The 19,408-nt window shown below is 46.6% G+C and overlaps 1 protein-coding gene across 8 annotated transcripts in view; it reads right to left on the reverse strand.

Moving 5' to 3' along the window:
- TACC1 (transforming acidic coiled-coil containing protein 1) overlaps positions 1 to 19,408 on the reverse strand; it is a 79,320-nt gene that overhangs the window by 14,935 nt on the left and 44,977 nt on the right. For 4 of the 8 annotated variants that reach the window (XM_048829299.2, XM_048829296.2, XM_075123504.1 and 1 more), the window contains exons 3-7: positions 14,825 to 15,974; positions 12,957 to 12,992; positions 7,509 to 7,569; positions 6,574 to 6,781; positions 422 to 477 (exon numbers count right to left, since the gene is read on the reverse strand). In XM_048829299.2, the coding sequence (XP_048685256.1) occupies positions 422 to 477; positions 6,574 to 6,781; positions 7,509 to 7,569; positions 12,957 to 12,992; positions 14,825 to 15,672 (1,209 nt within the window). In that variant the 5' untranslated portion in view covers positions 15,673 to 15,974. The remainder of the gene's footprint in view (positions 1 to 421; positions 478 to 6,573; positions 6,782 to 7,508; positions 7,570 to 12,956; positions 12,993 to 14,824; positions 15,975 to 19,408) is intronic. The other 4 variants (XM_075123505.1, XM_048829295.2, XM_048829298.2 and 1 more) reach the window with 3 other exon arrangements.

Raw genomic sequence — 19,408 nt, forward strand, 5'->3', positions numbered from 1 at the left:
ATTTTAAATACATTAACTCCCAAAGCAGCTTCTCCTGAGGTGCTTTCAGAAAGACTTCTCACCACTGTGAGGCTGATCCAGAGGCCACATGGCCATTTCTGCAGTGCCCTGAAGGATTCAGGCCTGTATCAAGGAATGTGGGATATTAGCAGTCAGAGAGCAGGGATTTGGGGTGATCACTTAGTATATTCAGCATAGTCTCCCACTTTTCACTGTGTATGCAAGTGTCTCAATATGCTGGCAGAGGCCCAGCTCATACTCACAAAGAGCACTTCTTACTCATGCAAACAGCCCTGCTCAAGTCAAGGAATGTGAGTAAGGGCTGAAGAATCAGACCCGTAGGGAATCACAGTGTTTCATGGGGGGTCACTGGCACAGGAGAAGCCACGGGAGGTCAGAGTAAAGGTGAAGCTGCACTTACCAGGGTGCTGCTGGGCCCATCCTTCTCCTTCTGTTTGGATGTTTCTTTTTCGAACCCTAAAACACAGGGCACAAGGTGTTACAGCTGCCTTGAGAGCATGACTGTCACCCCAGCCCAGAGATTTGCTGGAATAGAAGAGTTTAAGGCCATCTCTTCCAGTCCCCGAGGCTCAGGATCCCAGGCTCTGCGGGGTTCCTGTCCTTACACAGATGGACAGTTTTATTTTGGGTCAGCATATGGTCTGTCTGTTTTCCTCACACACAGGGAAATGCCTGCCCAGGGGGACCCTGGCAGCAGCAAAGGAGGAGTTACCAGCACCTGCTTTCCACAGGAGCTGGCAAAGTATGGGGAAGACAAAGCAGCAGCTCTGTGTAGGTACAGGTGCCAAACCATACTGATATTGAATAGGGGCCCCAGGGAGGATCACAGCTCACAGCAGGAATGAGACTCAGGAGACCCAAATCCAGCTCCTCACCTTGGACAAACCAATCTATCCTGTGCCTCAGTTCCCCATTCGTACAATGGGGATGAATGATACCTCCCTACTGCATTCGTGCTGTGGGGATACAAGCCATTAATGACCAGGAGGCACTCAGATACTGTGGTGAGGGGGCCATACAACTCCCTAGATAAGCTGCGCTAGGTGCTGTACAAATACACATGAAGATGAGATCTCGAACTTTTCCTGTTTTCTAACAGGATTTACTTGAGTGTCTACAATCACAGTCATTATCCATGTACTTTGTAAACTTTGGGGTGTTCTTTGGGATCCTTTGGCTTGGGAAGTGTCAGATCAACGTAACAGAGAATCACAGAGACGTAGGGCTGGAAGGGAGCTCGATAGGTCATCTAGTCCAGTCCCCTGCACTGAGGCAGGACCAAGTGTTATCTATCCTGGCAGGTGTTTATCCAACCGGTTCTTGTCATGGATTGTTCTAACATATTATTAGAATTAATAGTCCCTACAGGATAAGGTGACATGCCGCATAGCTAGCAACTACCCACCCTGAGAGCTCTGGGTCAGGCACAGAGGTTTTGCTCCAGCCCATGGCTCAAGACAGGAGTAATGGACGGGCACAAAGGAGATCAGAGTTAAGGCGAAACCCATCACGTGATGGAGCTTAGAAGGGATGAACTGCTTCACTCATTCAACATCCTTTGCAGGCCAGTCTGGAGAGAGGTCCTTCAGGAGGCAAGGTGGTGCAAATCTCACTCTTTGGGTATGAGACTTACTCCCTAGCATGCTCACTCACTCTCACACACGATCCTAAGCTTCTCTCACTCGTTTTAAGTAAATATATAGAGATTTAAAATATTTTTACTCAGGCACTGCAAGAGACAACAATAAGCTTGGAAAGACACTTCCCAAGCTTGTGTACTGTGGTAACCATGGAGACTACAGGCCCTTGTGCGATATGTGTGCGAGAAGACAGAGGAGGCTAGGTGGGGGGAAGGGTGCGGGGTTGCGTGTGTGAATAGTGGACGGTCGAAAAAATAGGAGTTTGCCCAAAAAACGAGTAGGAATTGATCAAAAGTTTGTGGGTTCTGCAAAATACAGTTCCAAATTTAAACTGCATTGAGCAAATTCAGTTTGCTCTCCAACCATCCAGGTTTTTGTTCCACCCAGCAAACAGTTGTTTTGATTAAAATCCACTGGTTTGCACGGCAAATAGAATTCTCACGCACCCTAGCCTTTAGTGTGAATTAGGACAATGAAGCGTTTCCTATGCAATATTAAGCAGTGTACATTTTAAAACAAACTATTAAGTGCTGGTTGGATTAAACACCTGGACTATTGGATGTCACCAAGGACCAAAGACGAGAATCCCTGTCTTAAGCAATGACCTAGCACACGTCCTGGAAAGTGTCACTCTTTGGCCTTGACCCTCACTCTTAAGCACAGCCAGCCCTTGGCATCTCTGTACAGGGCTGGTGTCCATCTGCTCGATGGGGGTGGGGATAAAGAGATCCACATAAGTGCAATCAAGGGAGTGAGGACTCTTCCCCTCCAAACGAAAATCACTGGCCCGCTCCCAACAGGGGCACCCAAGAACAAGAGTGGCAGGAAAGCGGTGGGCTTGCTGATTCAGTGTTACCCACCCTGCAGGGCTTCCCTTCTGTTGCACTCAGAGCAAAGAGGGGAACAACTCCCCCCCCTCCACACACACACTTTTGTGGCCATGCCGCAACGTGCCTTTATCCTTGACAGGTGCCATTCACACCACTCTCCTCGGCTGCTGGCTCCTGACCCTCGACAGGGACAAGTCATTTTCAGTGAACCTCCCAAGTTTCGAATTCACCCCCATCTACATCATATTGTTGGTAAATGTAGGGAGACTGTAGGACATTTGAAAAAGAAATAGAGCAGTTGGGAGTCAGGACCAGCCTTGACCAAATTTTTCCTCTGGTGTGTGTTCACGGGTTTCCTCTGGCTTCGCATGCCCCAAGGCACACGTCCCCTCACTGTGCTTTGGCCTCAGAGCCAGCTCTGTCCGAATAAGCATTTAAGGGCCGGGTTTTTCCCCACCTTTGTGCTTGACAAGACGCTGCCCTGATGGCCCCTTTTCTCCATCACCACTTACAGTAGCAATGCTGGGCGGTTTCCTGGAGGAGGGAGGGAGGTGCCCACCATGCCTTCGTCCCCCATATTCTCCCCTGCTGCTATTGCCACTTGGAGGCACCATCACACGCCAAGAGGTGGAAGGGCAATTTCAGTCCCCCAGGGTGCTGCTTCTGAGCAGTTTTGACCACAGCCCCTGACCTTTCCAGAACTACACTCAGTGTGGCGTGTGTACAGGATCCTCTTGCAGCTTTCCCCTGCTCTCCGTCTCCACAATCTGGATTTGCACAACCATCAGCAACAAACGTGAGGCTGAACACTGACTGGGTGCAAGATCCTTCACTCCCTACGTGCTACCAAACAGGTTAATAGATTCTGCAGCCAGAAAAGACCACTGTGCCCCTCCAATCTGAATTCCTGTATAACACAGGCCATAGGATGGCCCTGAATTCATTCCTAACTAAAGCAGATCTTTTAGGAAAACGTCCAATCTTGATTTAGAAATGCCAGTGATAGAGAATCCACCACAACCCTTGGTAAATTCATTCAATTGGGTTAATTACTGGTGCTGTGTTCCACCTCAGAGGTGTCTGCATTTCAGTGATGGTTGAAATGGCTCACATGTATATAGTGTTTGTAAAGTGGAGGGATCATTTGGGATGAAAGGCTGTTGATATTGCAGGTGGTGACAAGCAACAGCTGTTCCCCCCACTCTGAATAACACAAATATAAGCCTCACACCAACTGGGGCTGATGATCTGTCAACAGAGTGGTTCATGTGTCCCTTTCTATTCTCACCAGCAGCAGAGGAGAGTAGACAAAAGCTGTCTCCTCCAGTAACTGATGTCTGAGTATATCCTGCAACTCTAAAGGACTGCAGGATATAAATTACGAGCCCTATGTTCCTAAATTACACTTTGGTGCTCTGTGAATGTGACTGGCTCTTCACTCACTAATAAGGCAAAAGCAAATGTACCATCAGAATACAAGGACGACGGAAAGCAGGAAGTAAAGAGCCCACTCTCCACTGCTACAAATTCTGGTTCATTTTCTCCACTTGGTCTATTGTTATTTTTTATTGTCTAGATTTCCAGTAGGCCTGATTCTGCATTGACCTGCACCGTGGCCAATCTCTTCCCTCAATGGAAAGTGAGTGCAGAATGCAACGAAATCAGAATGATGGGAAAGGTGTAAGATTTGCACTGTGACACATGGCTACCCAAGGAGCAAGGCACTGGGGAATCAGGCCCTGCGAGTCTACAAGAACAAATGTGTGAAATAAAAGCTTTTCTCCTTATCCCACGAAACCTTTATTTCCCTGGAATACTCAACAACTCGTGGCTCAGTTAATTATCAACGGTGACCACCCGTGTAGAGAGAAAAAAGTAAGAATTCTCTCTTCCAGGAAATATGCCCACAGAGACTATTACAGCTTTTTCTCACATTTCAGGAGAAATGATTAATGTGTAAGAAACAAAACTGGCCAGGAGATGGCTGTAAGTTTTCAGTGTGGCAGTTTTTGCCATTCTCACCTGCAACTTTGACATTGATTTAACATCACCCTTGCTGACTTTTAATGATTTCAGAATGGATTGGCTGGAGCTGCAAATTCAATAGAAGACAAAATACCACCACGACTGTTTCTACAGACCTTGCTTAGCAAATCCAAATGTCCTTACAGGCACGTATCCAGAACAGTTTTCATTTATATGATTCTTTAATATACAGATCTACATGATCTAGTAGACAGGTCCTGGAACTAAAATCTAGGCACATCCAAGTTCTAGTCTAACCCGAATTAATGTGTGACCTTAGGCAAGTCAGCTTAACCAGTCTGTGTCTCAGTGTCCTCACCCGTAAAATGAAGAGAATACCTTGAGGGACTACCTATCTTATTGGGCTGTGTGAGGACTAGTTAACATTTGAATAATGCTTTGAACACAAAGTTGCTCACGCTTCTTCTAATTACCATTACTAAATATCAGTCCACAAGTTACCGACTCTCAGTCTCCCCACACTCACGCTGGGCAGGTGTCAAAAAGCAGAAAAGCACACATAGGAACTGATTTTTGATTCACATTTGATTGTTCTGAAAGAGCACAAGCCGGTTTGCAGCTTGATAAAAGGCTGGTCCCACTTCACCGCATTGGATTCATGTGACAAAACAGACTCATGGCTTAGACAGGGAATTTGCAGAAGCAGCAAGGCACCAGCAGAACCAGCATCATGGGAGAGGGGACTGTTTGTGATCCTGGATTTATTCTGCAGATCCACTGTCTGAGCCAGTTTCAGTCAGTGGCGATGGAGATGAACTTTCTAATGTAATGCCATCAGCTTCTATATAGCACTAAAATAAAAAGGGCCTACATAAAAACAACCTACAATCACTGATTTTTCATAATGTAAATAATACAGATGAGCAATTTGAGCCTTTAACTAGAACATACTGTAGCTTCCTGCCCAATTAATGTAAATAAGATGCGGGATGCTGCTGCTCAAATGGCTCTGTTTGCTGTTAGAGGTTATTTTGAGGTCACTTGGATTTCATAGAATATCAGGGTTGGAAGGGACCTCAGGAGGTCATCTAGTCCAACCCCCTGCTCAAAGCAGGACCAATCCCCAATTAAATCATCCCAGCCAGGGCTTTGTCAAGCCTGACCTTAAAAACTTCTAAGGAAGGAGATTCTACCACCTCCCTAGGTAACGCATTCCAGTATTTCACCACCCTCCTAGTGAAAAAGTTTTTCCTAATATCCAATCTAAACCTCCCCCACTGCAACTTGAGACCATTACTCCTCGTTCTGTCATCTGCTACCATTGAGAACAGTCTAGAGCCATCCTCTTTGGAACCCCCTTTCAGGTAGTTGAAAGCAGCTATCAAATCCCCCCTCATTCTTCTCTTCTGCAGACTAAACAATCCCAGTTCCCTCAGCCTCTCCTCATAAGTCATGTGTTCCAGACCCCTAATCATTTTTGTTGCCCTTCGCTGGACTCTCTCCAATTTATCCACATCCTTCTTGTAGTGTGGGGCCCAAAACTGGACACAGTACTCCAGATGAGGCCTCACCAATGTTGAACAGAGGGGGACAATCACGTCCCTCGATCTGCTCACTATGCCCCTACTTATACATCCCAAAATGCCATTGGTCTTCTTGGCAACAAGGACACACTGCTGACTCATATCCAGCTTCTCGTCCACTGTCACCCCTAGGTCCTTTTCCGCAGAACTGCTGCCTAGCCATTTGGTCCCTAGTCTGTAGCTGTGCATTAGGTTCTTCCGTCCTAAGTGCAGGACCCTGCACTTATCCTTATTGAACCTCATCAGATTTCTTTTGGCCCAATCCTCCAATTTGTCTAGGTCCCTCTGTATCCTATCCCTGCCCTCCAGCATATTTACCACTCCTCCCAGTTTAGTATCATCCGCAAATTTGCTGAGAGTGCAATCCACACCATCCTCCAGATCATTTATGAAGATATTGAACAAAACCGGCCCACGTACATTGTACAAAACCAGCATGTACATTTCTGAGTGTACATGCTGTATGTCTATAGATTTAGAGAGAGAGAGAGAAATAGAGATATGCTTCCATACCTGCTTCTGAGGATGAAAACGCATGATTTATGGTAGACACGGGAACATTGGAACATTCAAAGTACTCCAGGTCGTCTTCTGGCTCACCTTTCACCTCTGGCCCGGATGGTTTCTGACTGGAGGATGTAGATGCCAGCTTCTCTTCGTCAGTAGCGTGACCATCGCAATTTGCAACGTCTGGGATTTTTGAGATCAGTGCTCCTTCATCCTGTGGGATCAAGGCAGGCAATTCAGCAGGGCTAAACTAATCCATAGGGATCAGACAAATGCGTCATCAGAACAGCCAATGGAAAACAACAGAAAACTCGTCAAGTGGGCAAGCCGCTCCTATCGGCATCTCAGGAAGGTTTTGGAAGAGAGAAACACATGGCAGAGAGGAATGGACAAAATCCATTAAACGGTGTGATCACAAAACCTGGCACCTCACCACTGCCCCAGAAATGGACAAGGGACACTTTCAAGGCATTGCCCCGGTTCCGACACAGAAATGTAGAGTCCATGATTTCATTTATTGGCCGAAAAACTTAGCAGGGCAGGGAGGGGAAGGATTATTGGATAGTTGCACATAAAACATCTCCATCATGGATTCTTCCAGCTCCTCCTCATGTTGTTCACCTCCTCCCAGAAGCCAGGATTTGGGGATGTTGAGAGAGATTTTCATCGGAGAAGGGGGATGTAGTGCAAACTAGTGTTCTCAGGGATGTCTGCTGGCTGGTTCTGGGTTGTTACAGGTAAATAAATATCAGTTTAAAGCTAACCCCCCCTCCCCCAAGCTCTTCTCATGATTATGTCCCCCCTACATCAGACCAGTAACAGGAAAGACAACCCCGAATCAGGACTGCAAATCCTCCTCCTTCTCAACATGCTCACTTCCCACACACAAGCGCCTGCTGGCCTCTGAAGAACACAGGTAAGTGCCATTTGCTTAAATGTACCTGAGTGCAAACATCCAGGACCAGGGATTGCATCTCATATTTCTTCACCTTGCAGCCACTCCTGCAACAAGAAAGAGAGACAGATTCAGTCCCGGCTTTGCTGTTCTCATCAGGAGGAGGACAGGTGGAAGGAGAAGCATGTGCAGAGATAGGCTGAAGCAAATGAAGGGCAGCATTGCACTCTGCTGATTGGACAGGTCCAAGCACTTATTAGGAAAATATTATGGCAAAGCAAGTTCTAAAAACAAAACAAAAAAACAACCCAAACCAACCAACCGTTGTGTTCTTCAGAATATTTATTCCTCCGCAAAGGTAAAGCCCAGAGGAAGCATCTCCAGTCAGCTCTCGCCTGCTGATGGAGAGGATTACAACCAACAATGAGCTTGGTAAGCAAGGTTTCTCTTACTAGGTCATTGCCCTGAATCTCTAAAGCTTTATCTGGAGATATTATCCAGGGGTTTAACATACATGTTGGCCTTCTGGCAGGATGAACAGTTTCAACAAAGAGCACCAGAGCACATCTTCTGAAGCCATGTGTTACTCTGTTCTATCTACCTTGCGGCTCCGCATGGCTCTCATCTCCACAGTATCCATGCCTTTTCTAGGCAAGTCAGATCTGCATAGCCAGGCCCGAACAGACTTTATGGGGGTCTTCTGCTCTTCTCCTTTCCCTCATTGTAGTACGCTCTGCTTGGTTTGAAAGCAGAATCATTTCGTTCCTTTGTATTTTAATTATCTATCCAGCGACGGTGAAAACGATGTCTCAAAGAGGAGGGTGCTGCAGCATGCCCTAAAGGCTAAGCTCAGGGTGACTCTGAGCTCTTCTTGTGGCTCATTCCAGATATGGATCCCCACAAATGAGAAATGCTTCATCTCCAGCTCTCAGGCATTTAGTTCTGGGTTTTGCAAGCTGCACTATCCATAGTAACTCCTGGATGGAGATGTGGTTATATCCCTATCTGGGTCTTAACACACTGATGGCCAAGGCCTTGAATTAACTCTGGAAGCAGACCAGGAACCAGCGGAGAGACCACACCATGGGGGTGGGGTATGGTGGGGTGGTGCGTGTTCCCAATTGTCAGCCCATTGAGGAGCTGGGTAGCTGCATTCTGCCCAATCTACATTAAAATCCACATTCAGCGAGTGTGGCTTCACTTTCCCACCAGGTTGTATCCTTGCTTTAGGCCCTGTACTGAGCTTTGCTTGGGTTAAGGGTCTGTTTTTCTTTGGACTCCATGCTGATTCATTTCAACCAATGTGTTAAACAAATTTAGCAGACAGCACTGATCCAGAGCCAGATCCAGCAGAAAATACCACGGGCTTTCAGAACTGCGCAGTCAAACATGCAGGATCTGAGAGGCACTATCCTCATTCTGGCATTTGGCAAAATAGACTGGCCATGTCCCATGGAACTGGAGCATGCCCCAAGGGAAGTGGAGGCAGGAGTCTCTGGGGCACAAGAGGAAATGGAGGCACCTGCCTTGCAGCAGGATAACATGCACAAGTGCATTCATCTCTCTCACACAGCACAGGAAGTCATGGTTCACCATCCTGGCGGGGAGTAATGGTTCACCACCACCTCACTGCCTCAGTTAGCAACCTATTGTTCCAGCCCTTGGTTTTTGGTTCTCCAGAGGACAAACAGTTGCTGAGCTTAAAGACAGATCTTGTGAGGGTCCATTACAGACATTTATAGGAAGGCTCACTGCCTCCAGCTTTCTCAATGCTCCTTACCAGCAATTCTGCAATGGTGAAGTATGAAAAGATTTGCACTGAGGCCCTACTCCATAATCATCCCCTTCTCCTCCCCTCAGTTCACTCTCAAATTGCTCTGTTCTGTTTTTGTGCCTCTGCCCACATGCACACGCTCCATGCGGGGGTCGCTAGTGCTCCTACAGCGCACAAGGAAATCTGTTTTACGCTGTGTCTGTGGGGGAACCTGATTTGGAGGCTACCATTCACACCTGTGTCTGCCTCAAAACCCCACTCAACCTCACTTTTCTCCGTAAGATTCTAACGCAAGCAGTTGAATCTCAGGTCCAGTGGGGCTTGGCAGATTGCTCTCTCCTTAGGTGCAGAAGTGGGCCACCATGCGACCTGCTGGGGAGAGGGTTCTCATACCATCTGGTAGCCAGTCTGATCAGAGTACCCTATCCCCTGGTTCGCTATCCACAAGCTGCAGGGGAAGGAGAAGAACCAGGCTAAGCTGCTCTCAGCCGTAGGTTGCTATTACACACATCCCACTAGCCAGCTGAGTTTTGCTTCTCTCTGCTAGACACATTTGTGCTCTTCTGTTGTTCTTCTAATCCTGGAGCATGAATATAAAGTGACCTGCTTCTGTAACCTCCAGGGCTTTAAGTCAGCAAACCCTGAGGCTGCCAGACTCAATGGGGATATGGGACTACACAAACTAGGGAATGCAGGTCATGAAATACCCTCTTTCTACGGTGTATTGAGTGCCAGTACTTAGGACTCAAACTAAAGCAAAGAAGGTTGTATTCAGCTCAGGAAAATGCCTGGTAAATGGATTCCTAAATATGTGTACAATAGGAAGACCCCTAGTTCATAATCCTGATTAAAAAACTAAACAAAACACCAATAGTACAGAACGGCTGGTCAGTTTTCAGTCTGAAGGCAAATGCCAACGCTTGCATTCAGTTTTGTTGAACACTGTCCAGTATTGTACATACTGTAACTGACCCTTTCTGTGCTGGCATCCCCAACTGAGAACTACGCAGACAATAAAGGCATAAAAGGGGTGACATAATGTAAATAAACTAAGTCTCCCGTTCCAGCTAGTTCTGAATTTCCCTAAATCTACTAGCATAATGTACATGAATCCTATCTCCACTGCTGCTCTTCGGAGTGGGTGATGGGGGATGTTAGACAGTCACGAGTAAGATGAGTCCCCCTGTTCCAGGAAAGTAAAAGGACCCTAGAAATCTGGTGTCGTGCGATCTCTGTTGCTCTCTTCCTTACTACAGGAAAGCACAGGGAAAAGTGCCGCACTTCCACAGAGACAACACAAGGGAAAACACAGCAAGGGGGAAAATACTTTCCTACAAGAACACACAATATTTCACTGGTCTGTTGTGGCCGGGGTGCTCATGCAGAGTGCTGCAGCGTACATGACGAGTTTGTTATGGTCAGGCTGATCTAACATGCAGGCTGAGCGCACCGGTTTGTTACTGTAGGGGGCTGATGCTTGCCGGGGTGGCACACGCTGGTTTACTATTGTAAGGGTTTGTGATGGGTCCAGATGAGGCTTAGCCAGGTGAGGGACAATACCCCAGCATATTTAAGTCTAACTGGCTGCCCTAGGCTACCCTAACCAGGCTTTTGGGGCTCAGTTAAAATAGGTAGACAATCAAAAAGGTGTTGCCCCAAGGTGAGAGCTGTAAACTAGGCGTGCAGACAGCTGCCCCCTGACCAGTCACTCAGCAGAATTAACCAGAAGAATGGTTTTGTGCCGTCAATGTTTGAGTCCAACAAACGCAGGATTCTCTCCCCACTCGCAGCAAGCCCGGGCCCAAATGCCAGCTAGCTAGCTCAGACTTTTCAGGGCACGTCCCACTGACGGTGTGGGGTGTCATTCATCATGGCCAGGTCCTGAACAGGCTGCCTGATGTTCTAACCTAACCCTAAGATAACGAGACAAGGCACTGGACTGGCAGGCAGAAAACCTGGGCCTTATCCCCGGCTCTGCCACCGACCTGCTGTAAGACTTTACGTTACTTCTGTTTTCTGTTTCTCCTGTTACCCTTTGACTGTCCCGTCTATTTAGATGGTAAAATCTCGGAGGCAGGGATTGTCTCTTACCATGTGTCTGTGCAGCAGATAACAGAACAGAGCCCTGATCTTGGCTGGGCTCTGGGTGGTACTGCAGTGCAAATCATTAACTTTAATCTCTGCACTGAGTGTTCAGTCTCCACACTGCCTAGAGAAAGGCGTTTTACCTTCTCCTTGCCCATCACTGGATAGGGCCAGTAATAGTTAATAAATAATGCTAATACTTCCCTTGTTGAAGGATGCTATTCTTTGCAATTGATTTTTATTTATTTTATTGTGCAGGAGATTTGCACTGAGCCAGGTAAACCCTCCCCAAGCCCTAAAGACATGACCACAGGAAGTTATGAAAAAGAAACGTTTCAGAGTAGCAGCCTGTGGTAGTAGACTAAGTAGTAGACTAGACAGAGTAGTCTGTATCTGCAAAAAGAACAGGAGGACTTGTGGCACCTTAGAGACTAACCAATTTATTTGAGCATGAGCTTTCGTGAGCTACAGCTCACTTCATCGGATGCATTCAGTGGAAAATACAGTGGGGAGATTTATATACATAGAGAACATGAAACAATGAGTGTTACCATACACACTGTAACGAGAATGATCAGGTAAGGTGAGGTATTACCAGCAGGAGAGCTGGGTGTGTGTGTGTGTGTGTGTGTGTGTGCGTGTGAACCTTTTGTAGTGATAATCAAGGTGAGCCATTTCCAGCAGTTGATAAGAACTTGTTGAAAGAATCTGTTAGTCTCTAAGGTGCCACCAGTACTCCTTTTCTTTTTATGAAAAAGGAAGTTAGGTTTTGAGTCCCTGGGCTCCTGGAGGCCTCTGTGAAGCTATTGTCTCCTGCCCTTGGAGCCACTCCTTCAGTATACGCTGCCTGCCTCACTACTTTACAAAGACTAGTCACATGGGGAGACATCCCCCCAGGGGAAAGATTCACCTGCAGGACAAAAACCACATTTGTCTCTACAATGTATGGATCCAGGAGAAGAGCCCCCTAACCCAGTGGTTCTCAAGCAGGGGTATGCATACCCCTGGGGGTCCATCAACTCAGCTAGATATTTCCCTAGTTTGACAACAGGCTACATAAAAAACCCTAGAAAAGCCAGTACAAACTAAAATTTCATACAGACCGTGCCTGGTTTATCCTGCTCTATATACGATACACTGCAATGTAAGGACAATAGTTCTATTCCAATTGATCTATTTCATAATCAGATGGTATAATTGCAGTAACAGTGTGCCGTGGAACTTTTGTTTTTTAACGTCTGATTTTGTTTTTAAGTGAGGCGAACCTTGGGATAGGCAAATCCAGCCCCCTGAAAGGGGTACAGTTGTCTGAAAAAAACTGAGAGCCTCTGGCCTCACCAACACATTGATTTCATACCCTTTTACGTCATCCAAACACACTGGAAGTTGACATGCCATGGGAGCAAGCACAGACACACACCTGCAGTACCACCGCCGTCTCCCTTTCTCATTCCTTTGCACACAGCCCATCGCAAGGCTAAGCTCTCTGATGAATAAGGTCTGAGAGAGGTGAACACGAGTCAGACAATGGAACTCAAAAGGTAGGAAGGAGCCTGCATGCCATGGAGAGAAGAGGGGTTGGAGAATGCTAACAAACAATAGAAACAAATAAAGAAAACAGAAGAGAGTACTTACAACAGAAAACAGAGAAATTTCACTTGTTCAGTAGTCCTGATGCATCAAATAATAGACAGGAAAGAGACAGACAGATGGAGAAAAAAAAAAGCACGTGAAAAGACCTGGATATTATCTCTCATTTGAATAAATGTAAAGAGTTGCACAGTTCTCTTTCTTGGGGAGGAGCATGCAGATAGGAGACAGTCCAATTCAGTGTTTATTATTATTGGAGAAGAAATGAACATTCATGCAAAAATCCAAAACCCCAGGGACCCAGGTGCCTGGAGCAGCCTACTCTGCTCCTAAATAAGGAAGAGATGGAACCTGAAACTTTAAGTGATATTCCATTGTCTGCTAACTCTTAACCACTTCAGAGTCAAACACAGACGAGCACAGGAGTTTAACAGATCCACATAGATTCCTTCCAAGATATTTCTGAAAGATGTCAGAGAGACCAGGTCATTCAGGTTTGCCAGGTTTTCTCCATTCTCTCTCAGTTAAAATCCATCCTCCAGGTTTCCCCCCTCACTAAAAATTTCACCTGGACAACATGTGAGCAGAATGGCAGCTTGTTTCATTTTTAATGTCAATTCAAGCACAAACTGTGTGCTTCCTACACTTCCCCATTTAACCTGTTTCCTGCCTCTCCTTTTGCTGCTGGTTCCACCTGCCCCTTTGGCCATGTGAATGTCAGTTAATAATTACAAGAAAAAGGCCCAAATATTTAGTGGGAAATGACTCTCTTACACAATAATCCTTTCTGCCTTCCTGCCTGTTCACAGACTACATATTGAGATTATATCAAAAGATTAAACAGTATTGCGACATTTTGTTTCTGGTGTTTTGTATGTTGCAACTTCAAACTCTGGGACTCAAGTCACCTGGAGACATCAAGAAGGCCCAGACCCTGCTCGGAAGAAACCTGAGACACAACAGGTGAAAGGCTTACAGTGACATATGCACTCCCAGAGAGTGGATACAATTCAGCCTGCATTCCCAGTTGGCACTGTGAAACCTCAGTACTTACATGACCATTTTAAATAGCATGCTTTAAGAACTAAATATGTATTTAAAGAATCCCACATGTACATGTACCAAAATAGTCCTGCAAGGGAAGGCAAACTGCATATGCTGTCTGGGCAGATGTGATACAGCCAACAGAACAAATGGCCTGACTGTTTAACCGTACTTCTCTTCATTAGCTATGAAAGAGGAAGTTCCAGGAAGACCTGAAAACAGTTTTAGCAATACGTGATGAAACAGACATCCATTTGCATTGAGTGGAAGAACTACAGATCCCGCGGTGCACCCGCAGTTGGAAAGCCCCTTTCTGCCCAACCCGCAAAACAAATCCTGAATGTGAATAAACCATTTAACAGCAGGTGATTTTAAACTTCATACACTGGAACCTCAACCACCTGTTCTCTCTACCACGCCAGGATCACAGGTGATTCTTGCGACCAGGTCCCACTAAGAGTTGTTACTTGCTATGCAGCACTAGCTGGTAGCTGAGACTCTAGGCTACTTGGCTGTTGTGACTAACACATGCACTGCTGAGTGTATTTGGCTTTCTCATCCTGTCAATTCATGAAGAACCACTGGATGAGAAAAAAAAAGAAAAGATACAGCACCTTTGTGCAAATACAACAGGGCAGGAACAAAATGTAGAATCTGGCTGCCTGCCGTAGGTGTCTATCTTGCAGCTCATTCACCAGCAAGACTAGCTTAGATGAGAACAACGTGGCAGGAAACGAACATTGCTGCAATTACTCCCAAGGCATCTGGGAAACAAACAAGCAGGCTGCCATCCCACAAAGCAAACCTCCGGCTGCCTGACCCCGCAGAGAGCACAAAGAGCAGCAAACCCAGCACGCGGCATCACTCACGTTATCAAGCGTGACTTGGCCTTCTTTGGAGAGGCTTTGCCTATCGTCAGCTCCTCGCCCTGAACCTCCAGGGTCTGAGACTCCAGGATTTCATTGAGATTGTTATCAGCTGTGGGGCAGGAGTCAGCAGCTGTGCTAGCTAAGCTCTTGGTGGGTTTAAAAGGATCCACTGAGTCAAAGTTGTTGGGGTCAAAATGATAGGAAGCCTTTGGGAGGGGTGGGGAGTTCTGCAAGTTCGAGCTGCTGCCAAAAGGGTTGAAGTTAGGATCATCCCACTGACTGGGATCCACCGGGTACAAGGCTTTGGGGAGAGGCACCTCTGCTGAAGCCTCTTCCGGGCCATCAGCACTCGTAGGTTTGTTACCAGCTTCTCTTTGTCGTCTCGGAGTTAGTTTGCTGGCAGGTTTCCTGCCGATTTTCTTGGGCAGGGCTTTCTTGACCTCTCCGTTCTCCGCCCCATCTGTAAAATCAAATTCCAGCTTCAGAGCATGGCCCCTGGACTCCTCAGCCAACTCCACCCCCGAATCATTGGTATCACTGTTTGAAGCCATGAAGGTTTGCTGAGCTGCAGGAGGAGAGTTTTGTATTTTGGAACCTCCCATCACAAAGGGATTTATTTTCTCATCATACTCAGCTAGACTGAACTGGTAAGATGCTTTGGGGACAGGGATGCCCTCCGTGACGGTTTCCGTTTCTGAGGTCTCTCCAGCTGTTTTCTTCCTAAGGGAAGATGGTTTCACTTTCTTGAGCTTGCTCTTGCTTGGCACTGACTCCAGGGCAAAAGTTTCAGCCTTTGGCTCAGCATCAGCCAACCCTTCGAGAGTGACAACCATGTCTTCTTCTGACATCACCCACGCTTGGGTAGCTGTGGGTACATTGGATGACAAAGTCTGGTCTGGAGCCGACACTACTGAAGATGGAGAATCAGTTTCTTTTGTGAGTGCTGAAGAAATACCCAAAGGCGGCTCTGTTTCTGGTGCAACTCGTGTCACGGATGAATCTTCATCAAGTTTGCAGTCAGTTTCTGCTTTAGAATTCTTGTCACCTTGACGAACCGCAAGAGGCGATTGCACCTCATCCTCGGAGTGCTTCTGGGGTACATATGTCTCAGAAATTTCAGCTACCAGCTGTTCATCATCCTCACGTAATTCTAAAATAGATAAAAGCAGCTATTAAAACCATGCCTGCTCTACAGCATTCTAGCATATTCTGCACCTAGACATCAGCTGAATGGGTTATGGATTGGCTTCCCTACGATCTTCCTCTTCTCAAAGCTGCTCCAAGATTCACAGACACAAAGATCAATGTATGTATTTAGATTTATAATTTATCCCCAGCTGCAGATACGTTCTGTAGAGTTTAAAGTACACAATCCAGAATCTGAAGGTCACCATATGAGAAAGAATGCCCACACACAGACCATAGCTACTCACCTACCAACAAACCTATAACGTCCTCTCCCTATGACCCACTACCACCCTAATGCCCAAGAAGAAAGATTGGCTTTGCAACTTGATTGGAAAGTCAACAAGTCTGAGTTGCAGAGGACCCCTAGCTAGGACTGGTCAGATAGTGTTGATTGCGACTCCCAAGTATAAAATCTAGGTTGTAAATGTAGAATAAAACAACAAAATGCATTATTGCCCACCGAGATGGGAAGTAAAAAAGACAAATCAGTCTAAAGCAACCACAACTTGAGAAAACAACCTAGAAGTTCATTTGAAATAACGTAATTTTACTTTATTTCACAGATAGCGGCAAAAGGGGCAGGTCTCTAGGAGGGGCAGGTGATGTTGGGATAAGTGTTAGTACAGATATTGTTCAACTACCTTCGTTATATTTTGTCATTGAGCTAATATGTGACAGGGAATTTTTTCAAGTCCTGCTACAAATGCGCACCTTGTGCCACGCTGTTATTCCACAGCCCTAGCTTGACACCGATGAAGTGGCTTGTTCAAAAGAACGTGAGTAGGAGCAGCTATGTAATTTGCCATTTGGACACAGCCAGTTAACAATGCTACCAGCAGCCGTCTCATAAGCTCCAGGCCTTTTCCCACATCTTTACTTCCCATCCCAATGAAGGGAAGTGTCCTGTCAGCCGAAGAGGAGTATACCGCCTTCAGCCTCAGCACCATTTCACCCAAGTCCGTGGGATTTACACGAAGGCTGGTTACACTGTTCCAGTGTTCAACGATATCTGCTTGAAGGCCCCATTTCATTGCCAAAAAGCTGTCCCGTGGCCTCAGTGTAAGAAAATTAGTCTCGGGGTTTAAAGGACAAATTACAGGCTGCAGCTTGAGTTGCAGGGGCAGCTGTGCAGAGACGGACGGTGCTATGGTGATTTGACTGCGAGTGCACATCTGGGTGTCCATACTTCACCGAAAGGAGGGGGGGTTAACTGCAGGTAGTGTATGTACACAGTTATTTACTTTTGTACAGTTCCACTTTGAGCAGTAAATGAGTTAGGCACCCAATTCCCTACGCCCCTTTGAAAGCCTCAACCTCGTGTCTCTCCTCTAAGGCAGCCTTTGTTGGGTGAATGCAGATTTCAAGCAAAAAAACAAAAACAATAAAACAAACAAAATACAACCCGAGGAAAGAGAGCACCCTAAAGTCTGTAACATAAACTCAGTTTTTGCAGTGCAGTCTGTGCATGCCCAGCCCACAAAAGCACCGTGTAACTTTCGTGCTGGGTTGGTCTCATGATATTCAGCTGAGATATTCTGAGTAAGTTTCCCAGGCCTGAAGAAGAGCTCGGTGTAAGCTCGGAAGCTTGTCTCTCTCGCCAACAGAGATCAGTCCAATAAAAGATCTTACCTCCCCCACCTTGCCTGCATTTCAGCATTCCTGCAGGTGAAGGTGCTGTTCACGGCAGCCAGGCTGAGCCTTGAGATGATGGTCCCAACTTTAACAACTCCCATGGATTCCAGTCCTCTCTCGGCTCTACAGACACTCCTAAAAGTATCCTGCGAACTTACAGGGAAGCTCTGAACATGATGCAGACCAAGGAAAATCCCTTTGTCTGTAGGTCTCTAATCTCCAGCAATGACCAGTGTGTAACCACTACACCCGCCTTCCTGCAGAGTGAACGGTGCTATGCAACTCCCCCGCCCACTCCAGCAGACGGAAAAGCCACGAGGCCTGAATTTGTCACAGTGTCGCCAGCAAGGGGGATGCTTGTTTAGGTGAGGCAGCACCCGCCCTGAGTAAGGGTGGCTGGATCAGGCACACAGTAAGCATTGAAAGGTTTCCTAAGGACTCATATGCTGAGCCCCACGGCGAAGGAGCTGGCCTGACAACAGCTCTGCTCACTTCTGACATCCCTGCGTTTGCTCTCCAGAAACTGTCTTATTCATTCTGACAAGCACAGCAACCACTTGGGGGCTCATCAGCCACCAAAGAGCCCTACTGTTGCGTAACGCTCCTGACATCAGTGTGGTGATGCTGTGCCCCTTCTGGGGGGGGCTGATCCAAACCAGGAAGGCAAGCTAAGCTGAATTGTCTTAACCTTTCACGTGCTGTCATTTATTTTATGCTCCCATTCCCCTTTGAAGGATTCTCTATCTTCTTGATCGTCATCTTCCTGGGAACTGGCTGTGACCTCAGAAACACGGGGCAGTCCCCTAACAAGTCAGGTACTGGGGAAGGTGATTATCTGAAGACAGTTTTTGCAAATATTAAAATGCTGTGTCTGAATCAGCAAAGGAGACGTGATCAGTCAGTAGGTTCTCCAGTTAGTGTTTTAAATTTCTGCTATAGCTGGTTCTCTTTTGTTTACCCAAAATACATGGCTCACGTCACCGAGATGTATAAATGTGAGACGCCACAGTGCAGTGAAAGCAGACAAGCGTATATGCTTGAGGGGAAAAAATACAGAAAGCAGGGTCTGTTAAAAGAACAGAGGGTGTGTTCAAAATGATAGATTTAGCTCACAACCAACCAACCCAGGAATATCTCTGAGTTTTTCTAGAAGATTCTCTCTCCCCGTCCCTGGAATGTTGCCTAATCTCATTCTCATGGCAGCTAGCCCCCTCTGCAGAAATCCTGTCTACGTGTTCATATCATGCTCAACACTATGCTATCCGAGAGCCTTAATCATGGATCCTGACCCACGATTTAATCACTGCCGGCCACAACTACTGCAGTTCCCTCCCTCCGTTAGTCTTCTTAAATCCTTTATTTTTTAACCTTTTCCTCTCTTTCAGGGGATCCTCAACTGCTCAGACACCTTGAAAACGACAGCCGTCAAGTGTCTAGGTGCAGAAGGGACCATACTGCTGTGAGCTGGGCTGGGAAGGAGGGAGCAGGGAGGGAGAAATGCCCTGGGTAATGAAATAATGTAATGAAAGCCCATCCTTAACTCTTCTGCATGCCTCTTGCATTTTGGCAAGGGGCATTTGGCCAGATTTCCCAGTACTCAGCACCCATAATTGAAGTCAGAGTTTTGAGTGCTCATCTCCCATTGTAACCCCTACCCCAAATGTCCCGGATGCCTCTGAAAAATCTGTCCTTGGCTGTGGTGTGCAGAGCTTGTCTGAAAATCTGTAATAGCACAGGAGACTTCAAGGCACAGCGCTAGTCCTG

The sequence above is a fragment of the Caretta caretta genome, chromosome 26, assembly GCF_965140235.1.
Source record: "Caretta caretta isolate rCarCar2 chromosome 26, rCarCar1.hap1, whole genome shotgun sequence".
NCBI lineage: Eukaryota > Metazoa > Chordata > Testudines > Cheloniidae > Caretta > Caretta caretta.